This window comes from Corvus moneduloides, chromosome 6 (genome assembly GCF_009650955.1).
Source record: "Corvus moneduloides isolate bCorMon1 chromosome 6, bCorMon1.pri, whole genome shotgun sequence".
Lineage (NCBI taxonomy): Eukaryota > Metazoa > Chordata > Aves > Passeriformes > Corvidae > Corvus > Corvus moneduloides.
In genome coordinates, this window is record NC_045481.1 from 46,235,957 (window position 1) to 46,263,735 (window position 27,779).

General features: G+C 41.7%; 2 protein-coding genes across 11 annotated transcripts in view; one reads left to right on the forward strand and one right to left on the reverse strand.

The window, feature by feature from the left end:
- The window catches only part of CHID1 (chitinase domain containing 1), a 107,353-nt gene extending 91,130 nt beyond the window's left edge, over positions 1 to 16,223 (reverse strand). For 2 of the 7 annotated variants that reach the window (XM_032112585.1, XM_032112587.1), the window contains exons 1-7: positions 15,885 to 16,071; positions 13,010 to 13,176; positions 11,685 to 11,834; positions 10,180 to 10,312; positions 9,175 to 9,219; positions 7,712 to 7,818; positions 6,369 to 6,430 (exon numbers count right to left, since the gene is read on the reverse strand). In XM_032112585.1, coding sequence (XP_031968476.1) covers positions 6,369 to 6,430; positions 7,712 to 7,818; positions 9,175 to 9,219; positions 10,180 to 10,312; positions 11,685 to 11,834; positions 13,010 to 13,162 — 650 coding nt within the window. In that variant the 5' untranslated portion in view covers positions 13,163 to 13,176; positions 15,885 to 16,071. Of the gene's footprint in view, positions 1 to 6,368; positions 6,431 to 7,711; positions 7,819 to 9,174; positions 9,220 to 10,179; positions 10,313 to 11,684; positions 11,835 to 13,009; positions 13,177 to 15,884; positions 16,073 to 16,174 lie in introns of those variants that run through there. The other 5 variants (XM_032112584.1, XM_032112582.1, XM_032112583.1 and 2 more) reach the window with 5 other exon arrangements.
- A 4,527-nt stretch (positions 16,224 to 20,750) lies between these two features.
- The window catches only part of AP2A2 (adaptor related protein complex 2 subunit alpha 2), a 47,559-nt gene continuing 40,530 nt past the window's right edge, over positions 20,751 to 27,779 (forward strand). For 2 of the 4 annotated variants that reach the window (XM_032110679.1, XM_032110680.1), the window contains exon 1: positions 20,751 to 20,927. In XM_032110679.1, coding sequence (XP_031966570.1) covers positions 20,861 to 20,927 — 67 coding nt within the window. In that variant the 5' untranslated portion in view covers positions 20,751 to 20,860. The remainder of the gene's footprint in view (positions 20,928 to 27,779) is intronic. The other 2 variants (XM_032110681.1, XM_032110682.1) reach the window with 1 other exon arrangement.

Genomic DNA, 27,779 nt, shown 5'->3' on the forward strand with positions numbered 1-27,779 from the left:
CCTGGAGAGGACCTTGGGGTCTGGGGCACACTGATCCCTAGCTACAAAGCTTCTAAAATGTTTAGTCTCTCAGCTTGACAAACAAGCCCAAAAATGTGGGCAAAAAGCACTAAGAATACAGAAGTTGTAAAAAAGGTATAACAGGGGTATAAAAGAAAAGGCAAAAAATCTTCATGGCATCACCAGCATTTCTGGCCTACTGTGTTTTGGACACCTTGTAGAACAGTTTACTTCAGTGCATAAGAGTGGGATGTCGATGCATTTGAAAAGCCTTGCAGAAGACATAAAAGGTTCTCATACCCTTCCTTTCAGTTACATCACCCTTCAGAGCTCTGCAACTTTCCAACTTCAGTCACCTTTTTGCACAAATTGGGAGTCACTACTCCCTAAAATTTATGCCTTGTCAAGAAAATTGGACAAAATAAAGCTGTCTACTTGAAGAAGAAATTGCCCTTTTCTGCCATTTCATTGCCTAGTTAATACCAAGAAACTGGAGTGAATTATGGCAAATCTTTGATTAATAGATTAATTTTTCAGGGACTAACATGAAGGATACAACTGCTGGAAGAGCTTTTTCCTCCTATACTTCTACCAACATTAATAAGATGCCTGAAGGTCATCTTCTGCATAGAGTGACAAAAAAAATATCACATTTTTCAGATTGATTCTGTGTGATGGCAGTGCCATCTGTCAAGTAATGCTGGACTGATCAGAATATTGTGTGCATTTTTATGTAGCCTGTGAGAGTCTTATGAGTATATTATGCCTTTTTCACAACATACCCAGGTCTCTGGAGAAAAATAAACCCACCCAGTAAACCCACAGCTGAGATTAGTAAGTGAGACATGGTCTTGTCTAGCCATTAACTAAATAAGCAGGAGAACCTCTGCTTGCTCAGGTCTCTCAATATTTCTGCCATGTACATTTCTAAACATAAATGCCATGGGATGAATAACTTGGAATATTTTATTGCAAAATCAGGCAAGAAAGTTTTAGGAAAAAAAAAGACAGTTATTTAAGAAGTAGGTTTAAACTATGAGAAGCAGCAAAACAGATTAGAATTGAGGTATCATCTGCACAGGATATCTCAGCGCATTTAGATTTCTATTAGGAAACTACTTTCCTACATGTTAGGGTAAAAGGTGGGTAGCTGAACACTTTTTCACTGTGCAATGATTGCTAGCATGAAAGGAAGCAGCATCAGTTAGATGCAGTCCTTCATTTCACATTAAATTTGATACCACTGTGATTTGTATATTAATAATTCTATTCCCAGAAAACACAGGGAAGAAGTAGGTACCAGTGCTATAGAGGGTACTTCAAAGTACCTGTATTAGACATCTGCAAGAGCCTGGAGTGCTCAGTATAAAGCCCCCAAAACAGGTCCACGCACATGTAATAAGACAATTCAGGTTCTTCAGATGGAACAGGTGCTATTTCTAAAATTAAGAACCCAAACAGAAGAACCTAATGCCATTTTATACATGTGAAAGTATACAAAGCATACATACAGCACTACTGTGTAAGACTTGAGGCACCAAGGCTCCTACATGAACAGCCAGAGAAGAGACTGCTCAGGATATCTAACATGAAAGCAGGAAAATATATTTTGGCACATAATTCTCTTATAAAAATTGATAATGTTGATAAAATCCACAATGAATGAATATGCAAAATAAAGCAGCACAAAGGATTTATATGATTTAGGACCTTAGTCTGCTAAGCATTACAGAACAATTCTATAACCCTGAACCAGAATGATTGGAAAATTTTTTGTTCTTGAAAAAGCCAAACTAGTTTGAGTTAGTTTTGCCTAAGAAGACATAAACCAGAAGATACATAATGAGCCTGAAACCACAGAATTTCACATTTAAGTAGATGCCAGAAACATAACTTCTTAGCAACATTTCACCTCATCTGTGATGCCAGCTAGAATAAACAGGAAACTGAAGACTCTCCTAAGGTAACTCCTTGGGCCTTGATGGGAAAATTTTCACTCATTTTTTAAGTTGAATTGAGTACCCCCAAAAAATAAAGGTTTTCTAGAAACATGCAAAGGGCTGACAGAGGGGTGTCTAAGTTTACCTAATTTTAAAAGTGCTCAGTGATTGCAGGTTCTTAAAGATGCTGGTCACAGGATTTATGTGTTACAGAAGAGCTAGCATTGTTACCCTGTTACATGAAGATTCTTACAGAATTCAATAATCACAAAGTTTTTAGGCATTTTTCAAGCCCCAACATCAAGACATGAGGGAGAGCATATGTTATGAAAATGTCCCTCCAATATGCAAGTTTAGCTACTGAAAAAGGGTATCTCAAGGGGACACTTGCTCAGCTGAGGTCATCTGAGAAGAGACCTTCAGCTGCAATTAATCCAGGTTTGTGATATATGAAGCAGTTTTCAAATCATAGCCCAGTTTATTGGTGAATTAGGACACCAATTTGCAGGTTTTCAAACTCTTTCTCAGACTCACTTGCTTCTAGGTGCACTCTGCTAGAAAGTATCACTGCACATTTTTTTAGAGAGTGGATACTGATTTCGTAGCTGAAACATTGTATTGGGCACAAATATTCCATGAGCAAACCCCCCTGTAGTCATTTTAAGCTCATAAAGAAACCTGCGCTGTACCAAGTGTTCCTGCACCACTAAGGCAGTGCATTGGATGAGATCACAGATCCTTTCCATAACACAGTTAAAAACACGACAAGAATAATTTCCATAGCTTTCCCCTCAACATAGATATATGAAATATATTGAATAATTCAGAGCCATTTGTTAATTTAATAGCTAGGTACCCACTTAATTTAGGTTTTGAAAAATGAAAACCATAATGATTCTCCATAAAATATTTTTCCCTAGATCGACACCATTGCTCTAACATTTCATAAGGCAAGCTGGCAGCTGCAGCATATTCCCATATTTTTTATGCACCTGTGTTGAGTTTCAACAATCTATTAGTAACTGTTTATGTGAGACTATTTCTTGTATGTCAGGGGAAAAAAAGGGATTTTTAAAATTCATTTTTAAAGTAAAATGTGTTCACTTTAAATAACATGAATACACTGTATTAGCTAGCCAGATCTCCTTGTATTGTCAGACCTCTCTGAAAGCACTTTGAAGGCAAAACGTCTGTTCCCAGGAGTATCATTATGATCTTTTGTCCCATTAAGCTACTTCCAGGTGTTGGACCTTGAAGGATCTGAACCAGGAAAGGCTACACTGCACCTCACAGCTAAGACAGATGCTTTATTTGGAGCACACACAAATACTGTCCTACAAACACTTCACCTCTCCAGAGGATTAGGGTTCATCTCTGTGCTGACATCTCCTGTGAACCCCGACCCTTGCAAGGTTAAGAACTTTCCCACCGGTGTTTGTCACTTTGGAAAGACACAACCTGAAGGAAGATCAGGTGTGACTCACGTTACCATACTGCCACGCAGTGGGCTAAAGGAGGCATTGCACTGCTCCAACTCTTCGACGGGAACAAGCGAAGCAGAAGACCACCCGTGCTTATCCATTCATCAGAAAAACTCTGCGCTGCTACTCGAAGTGAAATGAACTGATCCCAAAGTAATAGCACCCAAAGTGCAATAAAAATACAGACTTTCCAAGGTAATAAATTCACTTAATTTTGCTCCTTAAGATCTGTTCAAAGAAGCTGTTCGCACCAAAAAACATTATCAGGGAAAACTCCTGGGGCACTGGATAGCCAAGCCATCGAGTTTCAGCGCAAGTGACAGGCAAACACACTTAATCTCAAAATGAAGACACCGTCCTACAACTTAGAAGCATCATGAGACAAAATTTCCATGTAATGATGTGAGTCTCCTACATTTACAAGACAGCTGTTACTGCACACTGAGCCCAGCTTCAGCTTTCTGTCTAAATTGGCATCATTCAGAATGCTGCAAGCCCAACCCAAGGCATCGTGTGACTTAAACACCCTAGCCATTTCTAGGGAAGTGGCAGTAAAAGGAGGAAAAAACCACTGATGAGTTTCTAATGAAGCACTTAAATCAGATCAAGTCTTGAAATGGAGGAAAATCTGCAGTTCCTAACTTCTGTTTCTATTTATGCTTTTGTGACAAACAATCTCACATTTTAAGTTAGGATAATCCTAAAGTGTTGTTCGCAGGTGGCCACATATGATCAAACATTACCAACTCAGAGAAAAGGATCCAGTTACCATTATACTGTGTGAGAATAACTGTTTCCTTTTCACAAGTTATGGAAAATACTTCCCATTCCTTTCTATCAATAACAGACAGACAGTGAATATGGAAGTGGTGCTTCACCTAAATAACAGGTAACTGAAGGCTAAGGCAACTAAACAGCAGTACCTCCTCTAGTACAAACAGTTTTTATCAAACCAGTCTCTCATAGTGTCCTTCTGGACAAAATGTCCAGTACATGGCTAGATAAACCGTGCCATGGAAAGGAACCTGGGGGTCCTGCTCACTGGCAAGTTGAATCTGAGCCATCAGTGCCCTGGCAGCCAGGAGGGCCACCCGTGCCCCAGGGTACATCAGACACAGCATGGCCAGCCGGGCAAGGGAGGGGATTGTCCTGCTCTGCTCTGCACTGGGGCAGCCTCACCTCGAGTGCTGGGGCAGTTTTGGGTGCCACAATATAAAAATGATACAAAGCTGTTAGAGAGTGTCCAAAGGAGGATCATGAGGATGGTGAAGGGCCTTGAGGGGAAGCCATACAAGGAGCAGCTGAGACCACTTGGTCTGCTCAGCCTGGAGGAGACTGAGGGGAGGCCTTTGCAGTCTCCAACTTCCTCCTGAGGGGAAGAAGAGGGACAGGCACTGATCTCTTCTCTCTGGTGACCAATGACAGGACCTGAGGGAATGGCCTGAAGTTGTGTCAGGGGAGGTTTAGGTTGGAGCCTTAGGAAAAGGTTCTTCACCCATAGGGTAGTCAGGCGCTGGAACAGGCTCCCCAGGGAAGTGGTCACAGTACCAGCCTGACAGAGTTCAAGAAGTGTTTGGACAACACACCTGGACACATGGTGTGACTCTCGGGGATGGTGCTGTGCAGGGGTGGGAGATGGACTCAATGATCCTTGGGGGTCCCTTCCAACTCAGTTTATTCTGCGATTCTGTGAAATAGCACTATTTTAAACCAACATTACTCCTGGCAGAGAGCAATATTTGCTACCATGCCACAAATAAACTCACCCTGGAGCTAATAGAAAAGTATGCTTTGCTCATGAGTTTCATTTGCAACACAGCACTTTCATGCCAGTGTGTTTAAAATGATCTTCAGTGAGTCTTACAATGACAGTTACACAGTCTGTCTTACATCCATGTTAAGTTAACTAATAGGAAAAACATCAACTTTACTTAAATACAGTAAGCACAGTAAATAAAATGACCACTACCACCCACTTCTGACTGGCAGTTACTAATTGTTTCAGTCACCTTCGTGGCTGACTTAATAAGACACTGCACTAGGTTCAGCGATCAGGATACAGATCAGCTCTTAGGAACAGCCTGGCAAATTACATAATTATGAGCAAGAGCATACATTTTAAGAATTATTCATTGCTGGGCAATTTACAGAGTCCTTGACAAAGCTATAAAGATTCTGCAGTTTCAATTTTTTGTTCCCAAGTGTTAATTTTATAGGGAAAAGGTAGGACTTCTAATAGTACACTCAGTTCAAGACGTAACTAGTATATGCCATCAGTCAGCAGCATTTGCCCTAAACGGAATAACCTGAAGTAACCATTTCTTGAAAGGTGAAAGCCCTCCATAATGAACTCTACATTCTGTGCAGCTTTCTTGAAGCTATTTTCCCCCAGACACTTTAGGCAACAGACATCTGGAAGAAATACTGTGCTTTAGGGAAATGGATGCCTGAATTTCCTTAGAAACGAACACAAAATCTTCAGATTCCTGCACTGAATCATTAATTTCACCACCATATTCTGCCTTTACCTTGTGAAGCAGAAGTTTGGTGTTTGCCTCAGGTCTTGAAGGCATCCCACTGTTCCAAGCCTCACCCAGTAACCCAAACCAAACAACGTTATGATAAAGACCAGTGCCAATATGTGAGTGAGTGCGCAACTGAGGTACCCTCTTCATCTTTGTACAACAGTTACATCATGCAAAACTCAAGTATGAAAGACTAACGTGACCTGCTAAACCCACTGTGAAGATTCTTATGTAATAATTGATCTCATGTAGAGTGAGATAAAGCCTTCTACCTCATTGTAAGACAAGCAGAACAGCCTTTAGTTGTTCTAGAATGAAGTGTATTTATTTATAAAGACATATCCAAATCAATATGGACAAATTAAAAGGATGCTTTAAAGGAACTAATTTTTAGGAATCGCATCCTAGAGGTTTCTACTTACGTTTGCTTTTGGTTTCCCAGCTGACTCCAAACTTCAACTACAAAACCATCAAAATTTTCATTCTAAATAAAGAGAATTGTCAACAATATGGAGTTAATGACCATGCAGTTATTTTTCTTGTACTATTACAGATTGAACACGCTTTGTATTCTTCTATCAGCTTCATCTTTAACACAACATTTCATGGAGAAGTCCAAGAGAAGCTTAAATAATTTAACAAACATGCAAAAGTTGAAAATCTGTATTATTTACCCACGATGTCTACTCTTACAGAATAAACAATATTGTCTAAGGAAAATTCAGACACTAATGAAAGATGGTTGTTAAGCAAATAATTGGACACACTTTTACTTGTATATTGGGAAAAGACTCATTATCTCTTGAGTCTAAAGATGTAAATGCTAATTCGGCATAGACATGATCCCAAATATCTCCCACAATTAGTCTCTCTTTTGATAATTTATTCTTAGCATGATCAAGGATCCTGTTGTATTTGAGTTGACCTCCTTAAGAGGTCAACTGTTACTAAGGACCTAAAATTGATATATCAGTTACAAATTTTAAGCAATTACTCAGTTTAACTCTACATCCAACTTCCTCTAGAGCACTGTAAGATTTCTTTACATCATGTAGTAAGTGAGAACTCTTATTCTGACAATAAGCAGGCTTCCATGAATCAACCACTAATGCTGAATGTCTTTTGGGTGCAACTTGTCTAGTCCCACACATGCATAGCTCTAAAGCCATTAGGCAAGAGGTTGGCCAGAAACCTTAGAAAAATTCCTCTTCTCCTCTCCCCAGTCCCTTAACATTTTGAGGAAACTGGTTGATCAGACCTGAGCAAAACTGTTCAGTAACACATATCCAGTGAGTTATTCTTGGTATTAAAAGAGACTCCTTGCTCTACCACGCTGAGCTTGAATGTATTCCTGTACAGAAAACAGCACTCATTGCACCCATGACCCTTTTTCTGCCTATCAGAAAATACCATTAAGCAGTTTAGCCACAGCTCAATAATTACATTTTTTACAGAAATGTAAAAGAAATTTCAAGCAGGGAAAAGTCAAGGGTGCAGCTGCCAATGACAACAAGGTTATGTTGATCAGACTGATGTAGTTTCACATTAGACTCACAGTCATCTGCACTAAAGCATTACTACACTTCATATTCACAGAAATCGGACACATACCAAGACACACTATTAAGAATCCTGCCTCATTATTGTTTTGAGCAAATTTTATTTTGTAGAATACAAAATCACTAGAAATGAGAAAACATCTATTACAAAAGGAATCAAGTATCATCTCACACTATTGTATAAGCATCATAAATAGGTTTTTTACCTTGGCTAGAAGAACCATGTTCTTGGAAAGCTCCTCTATCTCATCTTCACTGCCAAAAACACTCTCAAAGTCTTGGTAAGTCCAGCCATCAAAAAAAATTCGAGGCACTATCAGGCAAAGTTGTCAATCAGTAGTGAAAATTAAGAATTTATTATCTACACTGGAATGTTTCTGCAGAAACAGAATACAGCAGATACAAGCAAATAGGCCACTAAAAATCATATCCTATCACTGAGATCATTACTTTTTCACTCTCACCAATTTCAGCAGCATAGATAAATTGACACTGTAGAACATTCTTCTTCATTTTAACTTTAGTTAATGGTCAGCACTGACGCAAGTTTTAAGAGAAGATACCTTCATTCAACTGAGCAATCTTAATTGAACTACCACTTAGGGCCTCAAGTAGTCTTAAAACAGCAACAACACAAGACAGCAATCTTTAGGTTGTGTATCTCTTCTACCCCAATAATGAGGTAGAAAAGTTCACCTCAAACTCTAATTTACTCCATACACAGCCCTATATTACTTCACTCTTCTACTCAAATCGAGGCCCCAAGACAAATGTTTACTTTTGGAAAGCATGGGCACTTGAGCTTGTGTAATTTCTTTTTCTAAAAACACAAAACATTAAAAACATAGACAGGAAAACTGCTGTTGGAGCAGCTGACCATCATGCCCACAGGAAAAGTGGAGCTATGCCTAAGCCTTTTCTAACTACCAAGGTTGTAAAAGAGTGTTTTAGAAGAGTATAGAGAGATTTCAAAGGCTTTATCCTCTGGTAGCTGAAGTACGTTAAAATATCTGACTGAGCGTTCAATTTTTCTAATGCATTTCAAATTTCATACTCCCTTCTGAATCAAGAAGCATTTCACAGTTCCACTGAATTCTTGCTATAGACAAATGTAAGAAGTCTGGCACAATAGAATCTCTACAGCAATGTTTGCCATTTTCCCTAAAGACACACACTGTAGCACATCCCATGAGTTCCCAACTTCAAGGGGAGAAGAGACAAAGCAGGACTTTTCTACTATCATGTAGGATAGTAGAAAGTAAAAAAAATCCTATCATGTAGGAAAGTCTGACTGACTGACTCAGATTTGTATTTTTTTTTCTTTTTAACTACACAGAAACCCAAGCAACAAGTTTGAAGAGTTCTTTCCCCAGGGAGGCACACAGTGTTATATACTAGTATCCCTCCAGGGAGGGCACTGTAACCCAGGATTTATTCAGAGACAAGAAGCTGAGGCAAAACATTAAGGCATCAAGAAGGAAAACACTTCAGTTACTTAACTATCTATAGTTAACTGCTTTAATTTTTCTTCTCAGGCATCTTCCTTCATACAACTGTTCTAAGGTTATCTCCCTTCCTCCCATACAGACGTGGAAGAAAGCCGTCCTTTCCTTTCTTAGCAGCTAAAGAAGATAAAAAACAAGCAAACAAACATAAACCAGAGGCTCACCTAGTTTGATGGTTTTGGAGGTTTTTCTGACATCTTTCATCCAGCCTGTCAAACAGTATCAAGTAAGACAGCTGATAAAATACAAATGATGCTGACAGTGACAACATATTTTCAAGCATTCTTCAAATGATGTAGCATAGTTTCATTATACATATCTTCCTGCCACAGACTACCAGTTCATAATCCACCCAGACAGAACATCCCGCGATGCACAGAATCTGAAGCCATGAACCTGCACCGCAGCATAGACAGCATTCGCTACAGTCTTACAATAGTCCCCACCCAGCCCCTCCCTGCTCGGTTCTGCCTCCCTGTGGAAACTACCCTAGTGCCTACTCAGAACAACACTTCTGCAGCCACCAGGCATCACCTGGGAAGAATGTTTGATTTTTTCAGATGGTCCTTTAAAGTGTCCCATCCACTCCTCTTGGCAGTCATTGCTCTAGGATGAATTTGTTAGTAGGCACTAACATGGTAAGAATTATAGCTATTTCAAATGAAATTCCACATTCAATCAACTTCAAAACCATGAACTAGTATATACTAGCTGAAATTTAAACTTGCTACCACTTTCCTCACAATGAAGGGAAAAAATTCTCTTCAAATTAAATTTATCTTCCCTTTCCAAAACAAATTCACCTAAAGGTTTTTGCAAAGAAAAAAAAAAACAAAACAAAACCCACAACAGGTGAACAACTGCACAGTGCAACACCAAAGACTATTTTTCCCTGTACATTGCCCTTCCATTTTTTTAAGAGAGGCCTTGTGGACAGCATGGTGGAAAAGCCAATCTTCCTACCTACATTTTTTGACAAATAAACTATGTACACATGTGGAAGCAGGTGAGGACTGAAAGAAGTTCACTTTGAAGAAAACCCAAAAAAAAAATGAATGGATGAAAGTACTTCACCATGAGGCAGAGCCAGCAAAACCTACCTAGTATGCCAAAGCTATCTAGTCTGCAACAATACTGCAATTCATATTCAAAGAAAAAGAAAATAACACCTTGATCAGCATCATGGAGCCCAGTGAACTGGAACCTTTCCTTCCCTCTCCTTTTCACTTGTAACCAAACTGGTGAGATTAGCGTAAATTTGTTTCCAAATATTTTAGCAATGTCATAGCCATGGCTGTTCCACTTGAAAAACAAAGGAGAGAAAAAAAGTGAGATACTCAGAAGCAAGATATACAGTTCATTTAACTTTTGACCAATATAAACTCTTTAACAGAAATGTAACCATCTGCTAGATCCCTATTCGTTTATTCGAGGAAACCTTCTGGGATACTGATTTCATTTACATAAGAAAGTACTCTGGAAACTCTGACAGCTATATGAAAGGCAATCTTCAAATTGTGCTAATTCACCTGAACTACAGGAACTTGCTCGTAGATTTCAACATAGTTTTGAATTTACAGACTCTGAATTTATGTTCAAGAGAACTTGAGAAAGGTGGAAATTTATAGGGCATCTATTTGTCTTTTAAGCAGTATAAGACTAAAACAAGTGAAAAGTATCCTCTAAAAAAAAAGGATGAAACCTTTATCATTCAAGAAAGAATGCTTTGAAGGAGACAGGATAGCAAAAGACATCAGTCTGACAGCAGCATACAATTGTTACTGTTGATTTAGCAGGTTTAAATTGCAGCCCTCCTGTTCTGACTTCACTGCAACTTCACCTGGCTCACCACTGACAGGAGAATACTATCATATCTCTTATAACCAGTGTTAAGGAAGCTTCCCTGTCTGACCATCCAGGAGCCACTCCAGCAGTCACACTCCCACCACCCTAAACTTTCACTGCTGGGACCAAGGCCCCTTCAGAGTGGGTGGCTCCAGTGATCCCATGGGTGCCCCTCTTGGCTCCCTGCACATCCCACACTCACACAATCAGACAGGGTTTCCTTACCAGCTCAGGCCTGGGTTTCCCACAGCAGATGTCTGGATCCTTAAAATAATTTAATCATGGCACGGTAATGCAGAAACAGCTGGAGCTGGTGCCTTTAGGGACAGACCCTCAACAAAGGAATCCCTGGGTTTTGTACCCTCCATGCCTGTGACAATCTGGGGTCTCCCTGCTGAGTCCTTGGCTCCTGCTGTGTCCAAGTCCCCGGTCACCTGGCCGGTGCCACAGGTCCCTCTGCCCTCTGTGGTGCAAAGGGTCAGCACCAGGTCAGGGCCCCTTGCCTGGGGCTCCCACCATGTTTCCCAGCCAGGGCACAACCTGCAGCTCCCAGGGCAGCTGCACACCCAGCTACCTGCTCTAAGTGTATTGCTTAACACCAGGGAGAAGAAAAACAATATGACCTAGACATCCCCCAAGAAACAGATGGGAGAACAAGGGCTTGAACCCCAAGCCAGGTCTCAAATACTTCTCTGGCTATTTGACTGTATTTGACCAGCAGTTCCCATTACTATTAAAATATTTTAAAGCAGGGATGCAAGCTTGCAGGTTAGTGCAGTCTGCTGCATATTCATTCAATGCACAAATCTTATTTATTGTATTAACTTACAGGAGTAATATATCCTAGAACATCTCCTGAGAAATGTCTTTCCTTCATCTTCTTGGAGCAATAACTTTTATGTTCCAGTATAATATCCTTTGCTTTTGGATCCACAACTACCAATCCCCGGTCTTGTACATTTTTATCAGAATGCAGCTTCTGTGGAGAGAAGACAGTTATTAGAACCAGTTATATGAAACAGCCACTTTCAATGGCAACAGACTTTAAAAACAACAACAAAAAATCACTTCATTAAACTCTGAGCCTCCTTTTAAATGATGCAGAGCACTTTGATTTAAAACTGAAACACAGAAGTACTCAGAAATGATTTGTCATCATCAGTACACTTACTTTGTTTGGAAGGTAAAAAGCATATAAACAAAAAACAAAACCCAAGACATTACAAGAGTAAAGAAATTTATGGCAGCTGATGGTGCTCTGTTTTCTAATCAATGCTTTCTGTCATGTTACCCCCAAAACAATAAAAAGGGGTTAGGAGTTCTTAACCAAGAATTTGAAGACAACTTTTAAACTGGATATATTTTAGTCTGAGAATGCTGCATTGTGGTTACTGAAGGACAAGATTTTAAACACTCTTCTTTAGGGAAGATGCTTTAACTGAACCAGCAGATAAAAAACAGAATGAGAAGACCTAATAAGATGTGCATGGTGAATATGCAGAAGCCATCTATTGATTCAGTGTAAGGAATTTAGGGATATGGTCTGCCTTAACAGCTTGTATTATTCTCACTACCTGCAGATGAGATTTGTTTCCTGGTAGATGTTGAGTAAGTAATACAAACAATGGCAGATGTATATTCATAATGACAGGAAACAATAACATGCTCAGCAAGTGAAGAGAGACTTCAGCGTGCTGGCTCTGCTTGCTCTGATTATTGTGGGACTCTGAATCATTTCTGCCTGCAAAAGAACTACTGCTCAGAAGGCTCTTCAAACTCTTTCATCAGGATGCAGCCTTCCCATTGGCAAGGCTCCATTCCACCAGTAAATGACCTAGAGCTCTTGGCCCAAACTACTGTTCCCCACCCTGCTTTCCAAAAGGATGGAAGTGTGCTCCCTGAAGGGACAAAAATTCGTGCTTCTGCAGCTTGCACGGAGGATAAAGTTCCAGAAGTCTACATCAAATGTTTCAAGAAGTGAACTATTTGTGACACATAGAAAAGCTGAAGGACAGTTTCAAGTTTTATCTGTGAGCATAAGCTTCAGCAGAAATGCATTAACAGTGTTTTAACAGAGGTAGAGGTCATTTACCAAAGCTCAATTAATTCACTGCACATGTTAGATAAGAAAAGAATTTCAGTTATTTCCCTTACCTTTTCCTCCAGTTTTTTTGTAGCACCTTTCTTTGCATCTGTTTTCGACAGGGTACCTTCAGCTAGCCAGCAAATCATGGTAAGAGAAAGTGAAGCACAGAGAAACCTCATGGTGTTTTTCCCCATGTCAAGTTTCTCTTCTCCTGAAAACATAAGGGTTCAAATCTCTGTGAACAGAGGAATATAACAGTTTCATTCAGTTTTCTTGTCTAAAAAAAGTCAAGCAATTTTCTTATCTCCCACCTAGAATCAAACTTATTAAGGCAGTACTGTTTTAATAGTGCTTTCGTTCTGGCAACAAAAGCAGAGGATTTAAAGAGATTTTTCCTAGACTCAAACATCTTTTTTTGTCCCTTGTTTTAATAGCTGTATCACAGATGAAGTGGGTTGGACCCTTGCAGCTTCCTTTTCAAAGAATCCCCTAAAGAAGTACAACTGTTTACAGCTGCAGCTGAGATAAATGTCTGCTACATGGAACAATTATTGTACCACCTTACCTTTTCTATAGCCAAGAGATAACATTGTTTCTGCTCCTACCTAGCCTGGCCAGTGTGCCATAAATTAATAAACAGATTAAGAATTACAGCTATATGCTTACAGCTATGTGCCTTTACTGCAACAGGTGAGACCTTTGCTTTCAATTCCTTGCCAAGTCACTGATACAGAAATTGAAGAAAAAAAGGGGGAGGCATGTCCTTTTTGTCTAGAAGAACGACTTTGACAGCTTGTCCTAGCTCCAGATAAAGGAGCTGAGAATTAGTAGACAACAGTTCTGTTGTGTGTTCATCTATCATACCTTGTATATGCAGGAAGACTTTAAAAAAAATCAAATACAGACAGAGTTTGTTTTCCAACCCCTCCCCATTTAAAAGCTGCACTGGTTTCCCAGCCTAGCTCCCAGCAATGAATAAGAACACAGAGAAAAAAATATTTGGCATTAGGGGAACCAGGGCTCTAAATACGTATCAAGCTGCCTCTCATAAATATGAGATCCTGATGGAGAAGAAAATAGGTTATTTCCCGCAATATTCTTAATTTTTGTTAAACTTAAAAAATTATCTTGCTTTCTATATTACTCTACCACTCACTTTAAATACTTACAAGCTCATTTCTGCAAGTCATATTTACAAGACTTGTTCTACTGGCACTGATAACAAGTCACTGCTCAAAGTTTGAGTACTTTGTTTCCGTACAAAACATCAGGTGAGGGATCCCACAACAGCAGACTGAGCCTCAGTATTGTGGCAGAAGGAATCTTAAAGCTTCAATGGAAGTGTACTCAATGAAACAGACATGAAATCAACAACCCAATAAACTTGCTCATATTTGGATGTGTCTGGCTTAGCAGTGAGATTTTAAAAACCAGAGATATTTATTGTAGGATTTAGGGATTCTGCAGGAAAAGAGAGGAATATGTGATTAGGCAATAAAGTAGAAGGACGATGGCAGAAGTCCTTGGAAAAAAAACAATGCCAGTATCACCAAAGAACATAGAGCATTAAAAACCTCATGTACAAAATTATTTGAAGATTTTAGTCAAGTCTTTTATAAACTGCAAATTAAAAGCAATAAGCCTTCTAATATTTCTTAGATCCAGAGAGTGTAGTAGAAGCTAAATTCCTATACTGCTTGAAAATCACTTTTATGAATAATTAAGGTCTTATGCTTCTATTTTGACTTCAAGGTCACTGGTAACCCCTTTGTCTTCCACATTCTAAAAAATGAGACAAAGCAGGTTGCTTTTGATAGTATCTCCTATGTTCCATCTAGCTTGGCAAGATCTATAAACTATTGCAGAGAGGAACAACTGAGAGCCTGAATAGTCAATACAAGTCTTAACTATTTGGACAGGATATCAATTCACCCAGAAGCTCGTATATATTGATTTGGAGGTGTTTGATTTCACTTTCAGAAACAATTAGCAACAGTATCTACTTCTCTGAAAAGAAGATAACATCCAACAGCTGAAGAACAGAAGTTTAAAAAACAATCACTGAACTCTAATTAGACATCAAAATGTGCTCATTTCCTTGACAGGATCATACCCATCTGTCAACTGTTGTTAAGTCAACATCCACTCCTAGATTTATGGGAAGAACTGAGCCTGTGGCAAAATGTTTTCTGCTACTGACAGTCCAGTAACAACTCTTGGTTGGAAACTTATTTTAATAGCTTTTTCTTTAACAACATCAGTGAAAATTAAGTAGATGGCACCATTGTAACATAGAAGATTAATTGTCAAACTTTAAATGCTCTTTATGGAAACTATAAGCATGCATTTTGCAAGCTTTACAAAGCTAAATCCTCATCAAGCTTTTCTTCTATGAACTCTCCGCCATTTTTAAACTCTTCTCAAATTAGCTGAACTCAGTAGAGCCGTCTGAGTTTGGCACTCTTTAATTCCTTTATCACTAAAAAATGCAACCAGAATTGAAGACTGCCTCTGTCTGTGTCCTTGTCCAACTGATAGTATGGACAATTTAAAGCTTAAAACATCATTTGACAAACTGATCTGAAGCCCAGGTTCCTCTCTTAGCCAGGTCATAAACGTTGCTTAACCCCAGCCTCCACATGAGGTAACATACTTTTGGTCGGCTGTTTTAAATTTATACTAATTTTTAAAAACGAGTAAAGCTAGCACAGATTTAGGCTGTCCAAAATAAGCAAGCAAAGAAACGAAATGGATGCTGCACAATACTAAATTAATGTTGATAGTTTATTTATAAAGAAAAAACTAGATTCTAACTACATTTGCAGAAAGAGCCTGCATCACTTAGTAAAGGAAGATCAGGAAGCATACTGCTGATACATTTTTAAATTAAATCAATAAAAGCTATACTGAGGAGTGAAGAGTGGGAATAAATCCGTTTCTAACCTGTGTAAACATTAAACCCTTCCCTCTTGCAAGGTGCTCCACTTTGACGTTCAGAATTCCCTCCCACACTCGCCCGACTCTCGAGATACCAAAGCTTGCCAGGGAGCCCGCACGCCTGCTATGCCAGCAGTGCTTCAGCGCCAGCCGCGCCGCGGCCTCCCCCGAGCTCGGACCCCGCGGGGCAGCCCCGGCCTCCCCCGGCTGCCGCGTCACCCCCGCCGGGGCGCTGCCTCACCTCCAGCCTTTACCCCTCCCTCGGGCAGCCCCGGTGCCCCGCGGACACCACGTACCGCCCGCCGCCGCCGCGGAAGTGCGGGCGAGCGGGCGGCAGCGCCCCGCCCCGCCGGCTCCGGGCAGCGCCGTGGCGCCGGGAGGGCGCCGCGCTGCGCCAACATGGCGGGGTGGCTGAGGCAGCGGCCGCGGCTCCCCGGCGCTCCGGGCCGGCTCAGCGGCGGCACATCCCGGCTAAGTCCCATGGGCAGAGCCGCCGCTGGGCTGGCCCGGCCCGGCCCGACCCAGGGCGCGATGCTTTGGGGCTCATCAGTAGCTGAAAAAAAGGAAATACTAATAATGGTGTGATTCTAAATTCCTGTAAACAGTGGTTTAGCCCAAACTGTGGCGAATTTTTAGAGCTCCAGGCCTAGCCTGGAGAAGAGGAGTCTCAGGGATGACCTTATCACTCAGTGCAATTGTCCAAAAAGACTGTAGCCAGGTTGGGATCAGCCTCTTCTCACAGGCAGCCAGCAACAAGAGACAAGAGGAAATGGCCTTAAGCTACACCACGGTAGGTTCAGGTTGGACATTAGGAGGAATTCCTTCACAGAAGGTGATTAGACATTGGAATGGGCTGCCCAGGGAGGTGGTGGAGTCACCCTCCCTGGAGGTGTCTAAAGAAAGACGGGAGTTAGAGCCGTGGTCTAGTTGACATGGTGATGTTCGATCACAGATTGGACTCGATGATCTCCAAGGTCTTTTCAAAACTAATTGTTTCTGTGATTCTGAGAAATAGTGTAGGTAAATCAGAAGCTTGGGCTAAAATGCACACACTGACCTGGAGGCAAAATGATCACATAGGCAAGGCTGCAGAGAGTCTGCAAGCAATACTGCTCACTCAGGGTGTGCAGAAAGGAGGGGTCAAATCTCAGATGGCTTTTAACAGGCTTTTAAAAAAAGATTTTGTTTTAAGTTGAGTTTTTTATTTTCTTCTGGTTTGACCTTCTACAGTTTGTGTTTTTGCGTGCAGCATGGCTGCGCTACAGCTATTTTTACTGCAGCAGAAGTTTTGGTGTTACCCTGTTATTTCACAGGCTGCTTGCAGGGACTAAATATCATATCAAAAGACTTGATAAAAAAAGGATGTGTTATATCATGATGTAGTGGCAAGGCCAGCATATCCTAGCAGTGTGCTTCCCAACAGAAGCCTTCCTGTGACCTGCTTTCTGTCTTGGTTACAGTTTGGTGCAGTCTTCTAGAAGCTGAATTGGAAGGTTGCATTATTCTGCTGAACTGCCCTCTTCTTTCATTCCCTCTTGTGTAGTGAAGATCTTCATGAGCATTATTCAGCACTGAAAAGAAAAATAGGAATATTTTTCCTCTGAACAAAAGTCTCGTCAGTGAAGCAGATGCATGGTCTTCTATGACTAGATCCATCCCAAATTTCTGTAAATTCAGAGTTTCGTGATAATGATATTACCCTAACTTTGTGTTTTCTACTGCTGAAAGCAGCACGTTTGATACTCTGGAATGGCAGAAGACACTGTGCTCTCTGTAAATGGAAAATGAATGTTAGATGTCAAGTACAGAAACATGGTTGAGTTTACACATGGTGGAGCCACCAATTCTGTTTGCTCCTGAGCTCTTTTTGCTTCCAGTAATGGCTGGAATGATCATAAGGAGCAGAAGAAAACACTAACTGGTGAGACAAATCTGACAGAAGTAACAAAGGGAAAGGAACAATTCCCTTTTTGTAGTTCTCACAACTGGATCCTCACCAGCTGAAAACATTCAGATGAATGGTAATAGTTTTACAAAGGTCAGTGCAATTATTAAAGCCTTTGTACCAAAGTGCAATGAAATCCTGAAAAAATTTTAAAGTAATTCCCATATAAAATGGGAAGGAAGGGACAAACACTGTGGATTTGTTGGCAAACAAATGTGATGCAAAACATTTTGTGTAATAGGAAATGATTTCTTGGTACTATTTCCCCTTTAATGCTGATTTTACAGTAATTATAAATATCTTAAATAATCATAACATCTTGGGATGGATAGAACCAATTAAGTTTGTTTTTAGGCAGCCTGGTGTTTTATAAATGTTAGGCTCAAACCAAAATGTTTTCCACAATTACCAACTCAGTGTGTTTGCAAAGGGTTCTGCCTGGCATGAGCTCTGTGCTGAGTAACAGCTGAGTTCACATTACAGTGTTTCTTTCAGCCAGGATGCATCTAAAGCCCATTACAAACTCTCTTTCTGCTAGCTACCTGTTTATTCACATAAAATTTCTACCTTGTCCCTACCAAGACTATCTGAAATACATAAGTCCTAAATTATGAGGCAGTAAGGATAGACATGCCCAATTTGTCCTGATTGCACAAGCCTTTGTTGAGGCAAAAAGACAGGGAGCAAGGTGAATATAAGTGAGGCCTCAAAAGTCAGTCAAAGGAGGCTGACATAAAATAATCAGGGTATGTGTACTGCATACTGAGCCCCTTCAAATGAAACATTTAGCTGTACAGTTACAAAACTAGAGACATCCACATGTGTTAACCACTTGGATATTTTCCCAGTTCTCAAGAAGAATTTGCAGCTCATGCATAGCTTGGTACTGCCACAGCTATTGTGCTGGCAGTATTTAAGCTGCCACTGAAAAGGCGGTTGGATACCTGCATGACTTGCAGTACTGATGGGAATACAGCCAGACAGGATGGATAGACTGAGCCTTTAGGTGTCACTGTGCTCTTAAGAGTAGGAACCAGTTCAACATTTTGGCTAGCTCAAAAAAGATTTTTTTTTTCTGATTACAGAAAAAGCTTCATTTGGTGACATAGGAAGTTTTCATCTTCAAAGGTACATGGAAGTTATTATTAAGCATCAAATCTATTTGTAAAGCTGTGAAAAAGGAGAGTGTTCTTCATGAAAGCCTACAAATAATCTGAATTAAATAATAGACTAGTTGTGCATGACTGCCTGTAGTTGCACTTGGTCTAAATTATGGATCCAGGGATAAAGGGATAATTACGTGACTACCACATGCTGTCATCCTGCCTTTCTCGTAGATACTTGCACAACTTAAAAGCACTCATGTATAACAATGTATCCTGAAAGCACCCAAAATAGACCCTTGAGAGGTGACCTAACTGAGGTGTACAGCCACTATCAGACAGAGGGTATCAAGTATTATGTAGATCTTTATGAGAGAGAAATGTATCACTAAATTAAAGGCACTGGAGCTTGATGAATCTGAACAAGATCCTTTAAACAAGGAGGATTAACCATGGGAGCAAACTATCCAGGGAAACAGTGAATTTGATTGTGTCAGAGCAAGACTGAGTGCCTTTCTGGAAGATAGACTGTAGCTAAAAGCTAGATACTGGGATCAATTCACTGGGAGAAAAAAACCCCAGATGAAATGAAATGGCTTGAAGTATACTGAAAAAGAGGTGAAATAACTGATTGATGTCCAGTAGCCCTAAGCCCCATGATTCTACAAGTCATTGTTCTCCACTAAGCATACTAATCGCTTGCATCATGACTGAAGCCCCCAGCATACTTTTGGTTAGGCAGACTAGGCCAGTCTTGAGACCATTTGAACCTATTTTCAGCTGAAGATCTTAAATGCTCTGCGCAGTCCCACCTTTTTGGCATATTTAAGACAGTTTAACCTTGAAATGTTTTCAGTCTCGGGAGTAGATGTGGTGTGAGACTGTGCCACTCCGCGTGTTCACAGCCTTCAGGAGGAACATGTGGCCCTGGGGTTGCACACCTGCATGCCCAGGGAGTCGGGGAGTGGGATCTCTGCATGAACACAGAGCAACTGCGCCACTCACACAGCCGATGGCAGGCTCACAAGGGGGATGTGCCTAAGGATGGAGCTGCACACAGTAGCCTCTGGGCTTGTCAGTGCTCACAGTGACTGTGCAGGGTACGTGCAGTAGATCCCGTGCACTGTTTTGGGGTCCCTTTTGAGGAGGAGGACCAAGGCACAGCCTCCTGCAGTCCACCCTGTGGAAAGCATGTTCTTATGAACTGTACCACTGAGAGTCTGTACCTTGCTCTTCACGTTTTAGAAATAAGATTCCAGAACAATAATCTGCTTAAGTGAAATTTTCCAGTATCTTGATCGGCCGTCCCTCTCCTTCTCCCTCAGCAGCTACATCCTCTGAGACGCCTACGAAGCCCGGTATTTCACCTTCAAAAATCATCAAACTCCTCGGCCATTAGGGTCACGAGGAGAGGAAGGGATTAGGCTGTTCCCGAGCAGGGAGCGTGCAGTGAATTCACTCATGGACACAGCGACTGTCGCCGCCCTGCCGCTCCTCACCTCGGCCCGGGCCCGTTTGCCCTCACGGGCGGTGACTGGTAATCGCGTCCAAGCAGCGGCACGGCAGATCTCCGGGGCCTGGCCTCCAGCCAGCTGGCCCTCTCAGGCCGCAGGGTCTCACGGGGAATGCCCAGGAGCCGGGGCACATCCCGGGGGACAGGCGGGGACCGCGCCCGCGGCGGCTGCGGCGCAGGGAGGCGCGAGGGGCGCGAGGGGCGCGAGGGGCCCGGTGCACCCGCGGCGCTCCCGCCTCCGCACGGCAGGTGGCGCCCGAGCAGCGCCCGCCCGGCGGCTGCGGGGGCGCGGGAGCCCCGGCGGCGCCTGCGCGCTGCGGAGGCGGCGGCGGAGCGGCCTGAGGAGCCCGCGGGGAGAGCGGGCGGCGGCTGCGGGGGTTCGTCGTGTCGCGTCCCAGGGCGACCGTGATCGTGCGCCACGATGCCTGCCGTGTCGAAAGGCGATGGCATGCGAGGCCTGGCGGTCTTCATCTCCGATATCCGCAACTGTGAGTGGCACCGGGGTCGGGGCCTGGGCTGGGCCGCGCCGGCCGTCGCCATGGGCTGTTGCCCCGTGGGGCCGGGGCTTCACCCCTCAATCCCCTCCCCAGTGTTCCCCTCTTCCCCCTGATCATCGCGGCGGGCAGCTCGGAGCGCTCCTGCCTCACGAAATGGCGACGCGCTCGGGGGGGCGGCGCGGCGGGGAGGGGGGGGCAGCATAAGGCATTTGCCCGTGGGTTTGTGCGTTTTGGGTGGGTGGGTTGGGGTGTTTCCCTCCCCCCTCACCACCCCTGTCACCCCCCTCCCCCGTCCTTGAGTGTCGCGGTGGCCGCCCCGGCGGAGGGGGTGCCGGGAGTCGGTGCCGCCGTTGTTCGCGATGCACCGGAGCGGTGCCGGGGCGCGGGTGGGTGTGTGGCGGGGCAGGGAGAGGCGTCCCTGGGCTCCTTCCAGATCCCTGAGCGGCTCTCGGTTCATCACGTCACTGATGGAAAACAGGCCTCTGTAGGCGCCTGAGAGCAAGGCCCTCAGTGCGTATGCCTAGGCTAGGCTTAAATTGGCTTTAATGTTCTGCTTTGACGGATATCAGGGCTTAGGATCAGTGTAATTAAAAATGGGATGGAGGGGGGTGCGAATAAGTGCCCCCCCCCCCGCTCACCCGAGGGAAGTGGGGAGAGTGTTTCTGTGAGTGTGCAGCAGGAGAGGAGTACAAATCTGATGCTGCTTGGTGTGGAGGAAAGGGTTATGTGTAGGGGCACACCTCAGTGCTCAATCTTCCTTTTTGTCCGAGAATTGCATACAATAGTTTAATATTAATCAGAGTTAGAGATCTAAGTGTATGATGTGGCAGGAATTGCCTGGGGAAGGGCTAAGGTCGCTGTGGTTGGTGTGATGAAACAGCTCTATTTTGTCCACCTGTGTGTCTCTGTAGATCACTTGAGGCTATTTTAAAAGCAGTGGAGCAGTGGCAGTAAGGTCTTCTCTCTAAAGATATAGATAGATTTGGAGAATTTTTTAATGCAAATTATGTTGTTCTAACTGGGCTTGTATTGGGATTATTTAACCCCACTAGCTTGGGAAACTTCGTATTGATGACTTCTAATACAAAAAACCTGGGGAAGAATTATACTGGTAGAATGAGACCATTTAAATGCAGTGTCTTTAAAATTAGGTGATTTGGACTCCCAGACACGTGAACAGGGGCTTTATATGTAAAATTCAAGGTTGATAATCTTCCTTAGAGCAGAAACTATTTGAATGGGTTGGTTTTTATTTTTCAGAACAGAGTTGCAGGTCCTTAGGTTACTTTAGACTTCACTCTTGTGTGTGTAGAAGATGGCTTACAAAATGTGTAGTGTAGCAGTTCAAGGTTACACGAATGCTCTTGTGCTTTGTCTGGTTGGCCTTGCTATTTAGTGAGCATTTTCCAGTGTCCTGGTGTTCTGTGCAAGCTACATGTGTAACATAGTTCCACTTGGTGTCATAGCAGTTAAGACTTGCTGTTGTATCTACCCAGTACAATTCACGATGATTTTTTAAATCATTGTTTATATTGATTTAGCTGGAAGAAGTATGACTTGATTCATCAGTGTCTCATGTCTTGCAGTTGGTTAGCACATTTGTCCACTCTTGTTTTCAGTGGAATTTGCTAGAAGTAAACACAAGGGAAACATTTAAGCTCTTAGCTTTGTAACTCGTGTTCAGGGATGTGGAATAACAAAATTTAAGGTTGTAGGCTATAACAAATCAGGTACTTATTTCCCCACAAGGCACTTATATCCCCACAAGGGGATAGAGCTGAAGCTGCCTCAGTCCAGATGGGACAACAAGCGTTTCATGCTCTGCAGGAGACACAAAGATGTAACTTACTGGTGATACAAATAAAATGTTAACAGTTTGACTGTTTAAACAAATAGTGGTATATCTCAAATATTTTGTCTCTGTCCAGACAGCTGTTTGGGAGCTGTAATTACTTGTGTATCTTTCTTATCTTCATAATGAAAAAAGTAACAGCATCTTCTAAACAGCTGCGAAAGAGCTGATATTCTCACTAGTAGATGATCTGTGAAGCTTCCAAATAGCTGTGAATGGTGTTTGAGCCTTTCCTTTAGCAGAGCTCTGAGTGCTGCCAGCTAACCACGGGCTAGTATATACTGACCAGGATTCACAAAAATGCTTCCTGGCGTATTCACAAAAGTACTCTCTGGAGACTCTGTGCTTTGCAGGCACTGCTATTGGCTAAAGCTCCCTCTTTGCCTCTTCAGTGAGGAGCTAGATGTTGTCAAGAACAAAAGGTAGCAGCTGTTCAGGTGAACAGCATCTTTTGACTAAGCAAAGAGAGCAAGCATTCCTTTTCTGAGATGGGAGGGAAGCTAGACTCCAGGGCAGCTCTTGACCTCTATTCCTCTGTTTCTAGCCTTAAAAGTGGACTAAATATCTGACAGTTGCAGTGATGTGCAAAGTTCTTGCAGGCATTCTTAATTTCTGTCCAAATTGTGGCTTTGTTGGACTCTTGTATCTATTTTTAATACTGCCACAAAGGCCTCGCACTTCTAGTTTGCCAATAATTTTTCCAGATTACGAGTAATGGTGAAACATGGTGTGTATGGGGGGGGGTATTCTGAAAGATTTTGCACAGATAAGAATTCTGCATCATAGATCTTGCTGAAAAATGAAAATGCAGTTGTGTGCTGACTGTGCTCAGGTGGATGCACAGCATGTGACTTCAAATTAATCAAGTAACCTAAACTTCTGGGGTTTATGTAAATTTTGATTGTCTACCTTTGGAAATGCTTGATCTCCTTACCTCAAGATTTATTTCTTGGACATTTGTATCTATAATGTCTGCAGCACTAAATAATGCAGGATTCTCTTACAGGTTTGATACATTACTGATTTGGGAGTGATGCCTGTCTTTGTACCAGTCTGTTACAGGCTTCACATAAGTCTTGATAACAATTTTCTGTGTTTACAACTGTAGTTGATTGTGAACAAGCAGCTCGCACTACCAGCCTGTCTTTAACACTTAAAAGCTTGGTTGTCACTTCTGTGTTGTTTAGACATATTTTTGGCACTTGGTTTATCTATTAAGCTTCTTGATTTTTGTCTTTAATGCTTCTATGCTACATGTAATTTTTAAAGCAGACTATTTTAAACTACACTGATTTCTCAGAAGTCTGTGATGTTTTTCATTAAAGAAAGTTGGCATACTACTCGTAGCAGAAACTGTAAAATGTTTCAAGACTAAGAGAGGCTTCTTAGCACTTTGACTTTGCTCTAGTCTCTGTGAAGCTGTCATATTGCATGTCCTTTTTCAAAATGAAATGTTCTTTATTCATACAAAGATCAAGTGAATTTTCAAAATATGGTAATACAAGAAAATGAATTATCCTTCACTTCCTCGTAGCTTTCCAGAATTTTGTTTCAGGGCAACTTCTTATTGTAGGCTTTGTGTTTTGCATATGGAGGTCCTAGTGCAGATGGCAGATGAAAATGTTTTTTAGAAAATAGCCCTTTTAGATGTCTGTCAATTTGCCGGTAGATATATGGGCTTTTCTAGGGACTTGCTCATTTGGATTGTTTTGTGACATATATGAATTACTACAGTAAGTGGGTTTTTAGCTTATCTTTCATAGACACCAGAGAAGAGACAAGAAGACTATCGGTTGAAAGCCAAACTGCAGTACTTGATTAGGATAGCCCAGTTAATTAGTGTTTGGTTGGTGTGACTGAGAAAATAGTTAGGTGTGGCTATGCTGTCCAAAAGATTGTGGTGGAGTGGAGCTGACAGCTCTGAACCCTGTGGTTTGGTGAAGTGCTATCCCAACTTAGGAGTTCAGGTCAGGAGGAGTCCCTGTCACTGCATCAATTATGTGCCCCATGAACTAAAACCTAACAAGATCTGCATATGTTACAAGCATATGGACTCCTGCAAGAAATATTTATTCTTAAATAGTATTTTAAGTCTTCTTTTGTGTATGTACTGCAGAGCTGCTGAAGCAATTTGACTTACACAAGATGGTGCTTTATAAACTCTCCAGCTGTCTTAGCTAACAGATACATCATCAGGAGTCTGTTTTCATTTTTTTTTTGAGTTTTGGTAAGCTTTATGCTTATCTCACAATTAAATACTTTTAAGTCATTTGTCACTCAGTATTCTGCTGCAACAACAGTGCTATCTACTATTCACCCTGAAAACCAGGAGAGTTTGCTTTTCTCCTTTCATTTGCAGGCAGTAATGTAGAAATAGTTTCTATTATAGTATTTAGTGTACTACTGGTAACCTCCTGCTCCACAGTAAAATTGGGAAGCCATCTCCTCTTAGGTTGATGAAATGTGTCTAGACAGAGGCAAAAGCTGCGGTTGTCACAGGCTCGGAGGACAAGACAGTTCTTGGTTTCCCTCACTGCTCTAGATAACTGTCTTAGCTTTTCAGTGTTGCCCCAGAAGTTGGACAGATGAAGGAAGGATTCCTTTAGTTTGTTCTCCAAATGTTTCTTTTTACGTTTTCTTCAATTTACTGTTTCTTTTTCCTCTGGCTATATTTTTTCCTTAAATAAAATTCAACAAATATAATAAACAAAGCTCTATCTCTTCTCATAAAACTTAATGCATTCAATTTTCATTGTACTGGACAAGGGATAGTGTCCCGAAGCTGAGCCTCCCAGAATGTATCTTCGCTTCACTGCACTGGGACTGATGCATCAGGTTACAGGTCTGCAAGTGGGGATTGAAAAAAGATAGTTCATTAAATTCATCATATGATGATCATCTGTTTGAATGGGTAGTAGGTTATGGAGTGCATTACAGGTGTAGGTGGGAGGGGCATGTACATGGATTAAATGACTGCTTAGGTATGGATAGAGTTATTTGTTCACTGTAAGAACAGCCACCCAGTGAAACAAACTTTACATAGAGTGAGTTGAGCACACACAGCTTGGTTTAGTTACCTGTCAGTAATTATTATATGTCAGTAATAAGCTAAGTGTGTAGGCTAAAGCTACTGCATTGCTCCTCTGAGGTGTGGGTTTTTGTTTGCAGTGCGTGCAGTGTTAAAGTAGGACTTGAAATACTTCTTTAGACAGTCAGTGACTTTTCTTTACATGTATTCTTAGATTACTTACCTTTTTGAAGAAATTGGAAAGCAAGTCATCTTGGTTTGCTCTCCTGTTGCTTTTGCAAGGCTATGGCAGCCCATCTAATATGGTCAGTTTCTGGCCTGAAAAAACAGTCCTAAGAATGTGCTGCTTAGAGCTATAATAAGCACTAAGTCTTGCATCACTTGCTACTATTTGCAGGAGAGTGATTTAAGGAAAACACAATTAGCATGAGATTAGTCTGAGGAGGATCTCTAAAACAAAACTGCTGTTATTCTCATGGCTTCTCTGTCTTGGCTTGCTTCTGGTCATTTCATAGAGCTCTGAGGGGATGGGATTTTTTTTTTCCTCCTTCGTTTAGTTTTTTTTATGCTTGTTTAATTTGTGCATGGCTGGCTTAGGGGAGAGTAATGGATGAGAGGTAGTAAAGAGCTAGAATCTTTCATGTGACATCCGAGCTCTCCATTAGATACACTGGAAAATATGATACCTGCTTAATTTGAAATCCTTTGGATAAAGATTGCCCATCAGGACTGATAAGAGGATATTAAGGGACTGTTGCAGAGACGGTTACATATCTGAATTAGTTGATGAGCTCAAAAGGATTTTTAAGGCCCCTGAAACAGTAGTTTAGAAGTGATAGCTAAACTAGAATAGGCCTCAAACTGTTCTGCTCTTTGAACATGAAGTAAGGTAGAAGAGAGTCCACAGTGACTTGTGGTAAATCAGTGCAAATACAGGCTTACCTTGTTGAAGGGGGTATAACTGTACAGTGTGAAAAGACTGGTCAAGGAAATGACTACTTGGATGCTGTTCAGTCAAGGAAGGAGGAAGAGCTGCCTTACGTAGAAACCTAACCCTGCACTTACTGTTCGCTTATCTTCTTGACTTAAAGCTTCTCTTTTGATAGGAGTCAGTGTTGTTTTGCCAACTAAACTCCCAGATAGATGTTCTGTATGTCACAAAGTCACTTGGATATGAACTTCCAGTAAGCTTTCAGTTGTTTTGGGGAAAAATCTGGTCTTAAGGTAGACCCTGTTGCCTGGTTACTTCTCAAATTTTTCTTAACTTGTGGTGCTTAGTTGGAAAAAACAAGCCATGGTAAGCATCTAAAATCATTAAATTTGTATTAAATTGTTGCAGTTTAATACATCTGGATTGGAAAGCTGCTTTTGTGCTCTTATTTCTCTTCTCTTATGAGGACAAGGAGTTAATGGATTAGTGGATTACAGTAAAGCCTGTGACTCCCTGCTGTTTCCTGAGAAGTGTTGTTACAGGGGCAAATTTCTAGTGGCATAGTGGAGGAAGAAGTCAGTTCTGTGGATAGTAGTTCACTTACTGTGCAGAATATTAAAAAATGTACTCTACAAAGTTCTTAAGTATGATCAGCAGGTCACTGCTCTCTGTCTTCAGATACCTAATCACTGCAGGATGTCCCAAGACACAACAATCTCCAGCTGCCTTTGTGCCATTCATGATCTTCAACATGACAGACAGGCACTTCTTTCTTCTGATCAAATAGATCTTGTGGAAGGACCGCATGTGCTCCTGTTTTCATTCATAACAGGATGTTAGCACGTCAGTAAACAAAAAGCTTCTTGCTCTGCAGCCTTGAACAGGTCGATTTGTGAACAAAAGTGAAGCCATACTAACATTTTGTAAAAGTGTGCAGTATTTTATTGCAGTCTCTTTGGATTAGTTGTGCAGTGAGTTTGTAAACAGTAGCACCAACATGCTTCCTCAGACATACTCAGGTGGAGCTGGAGC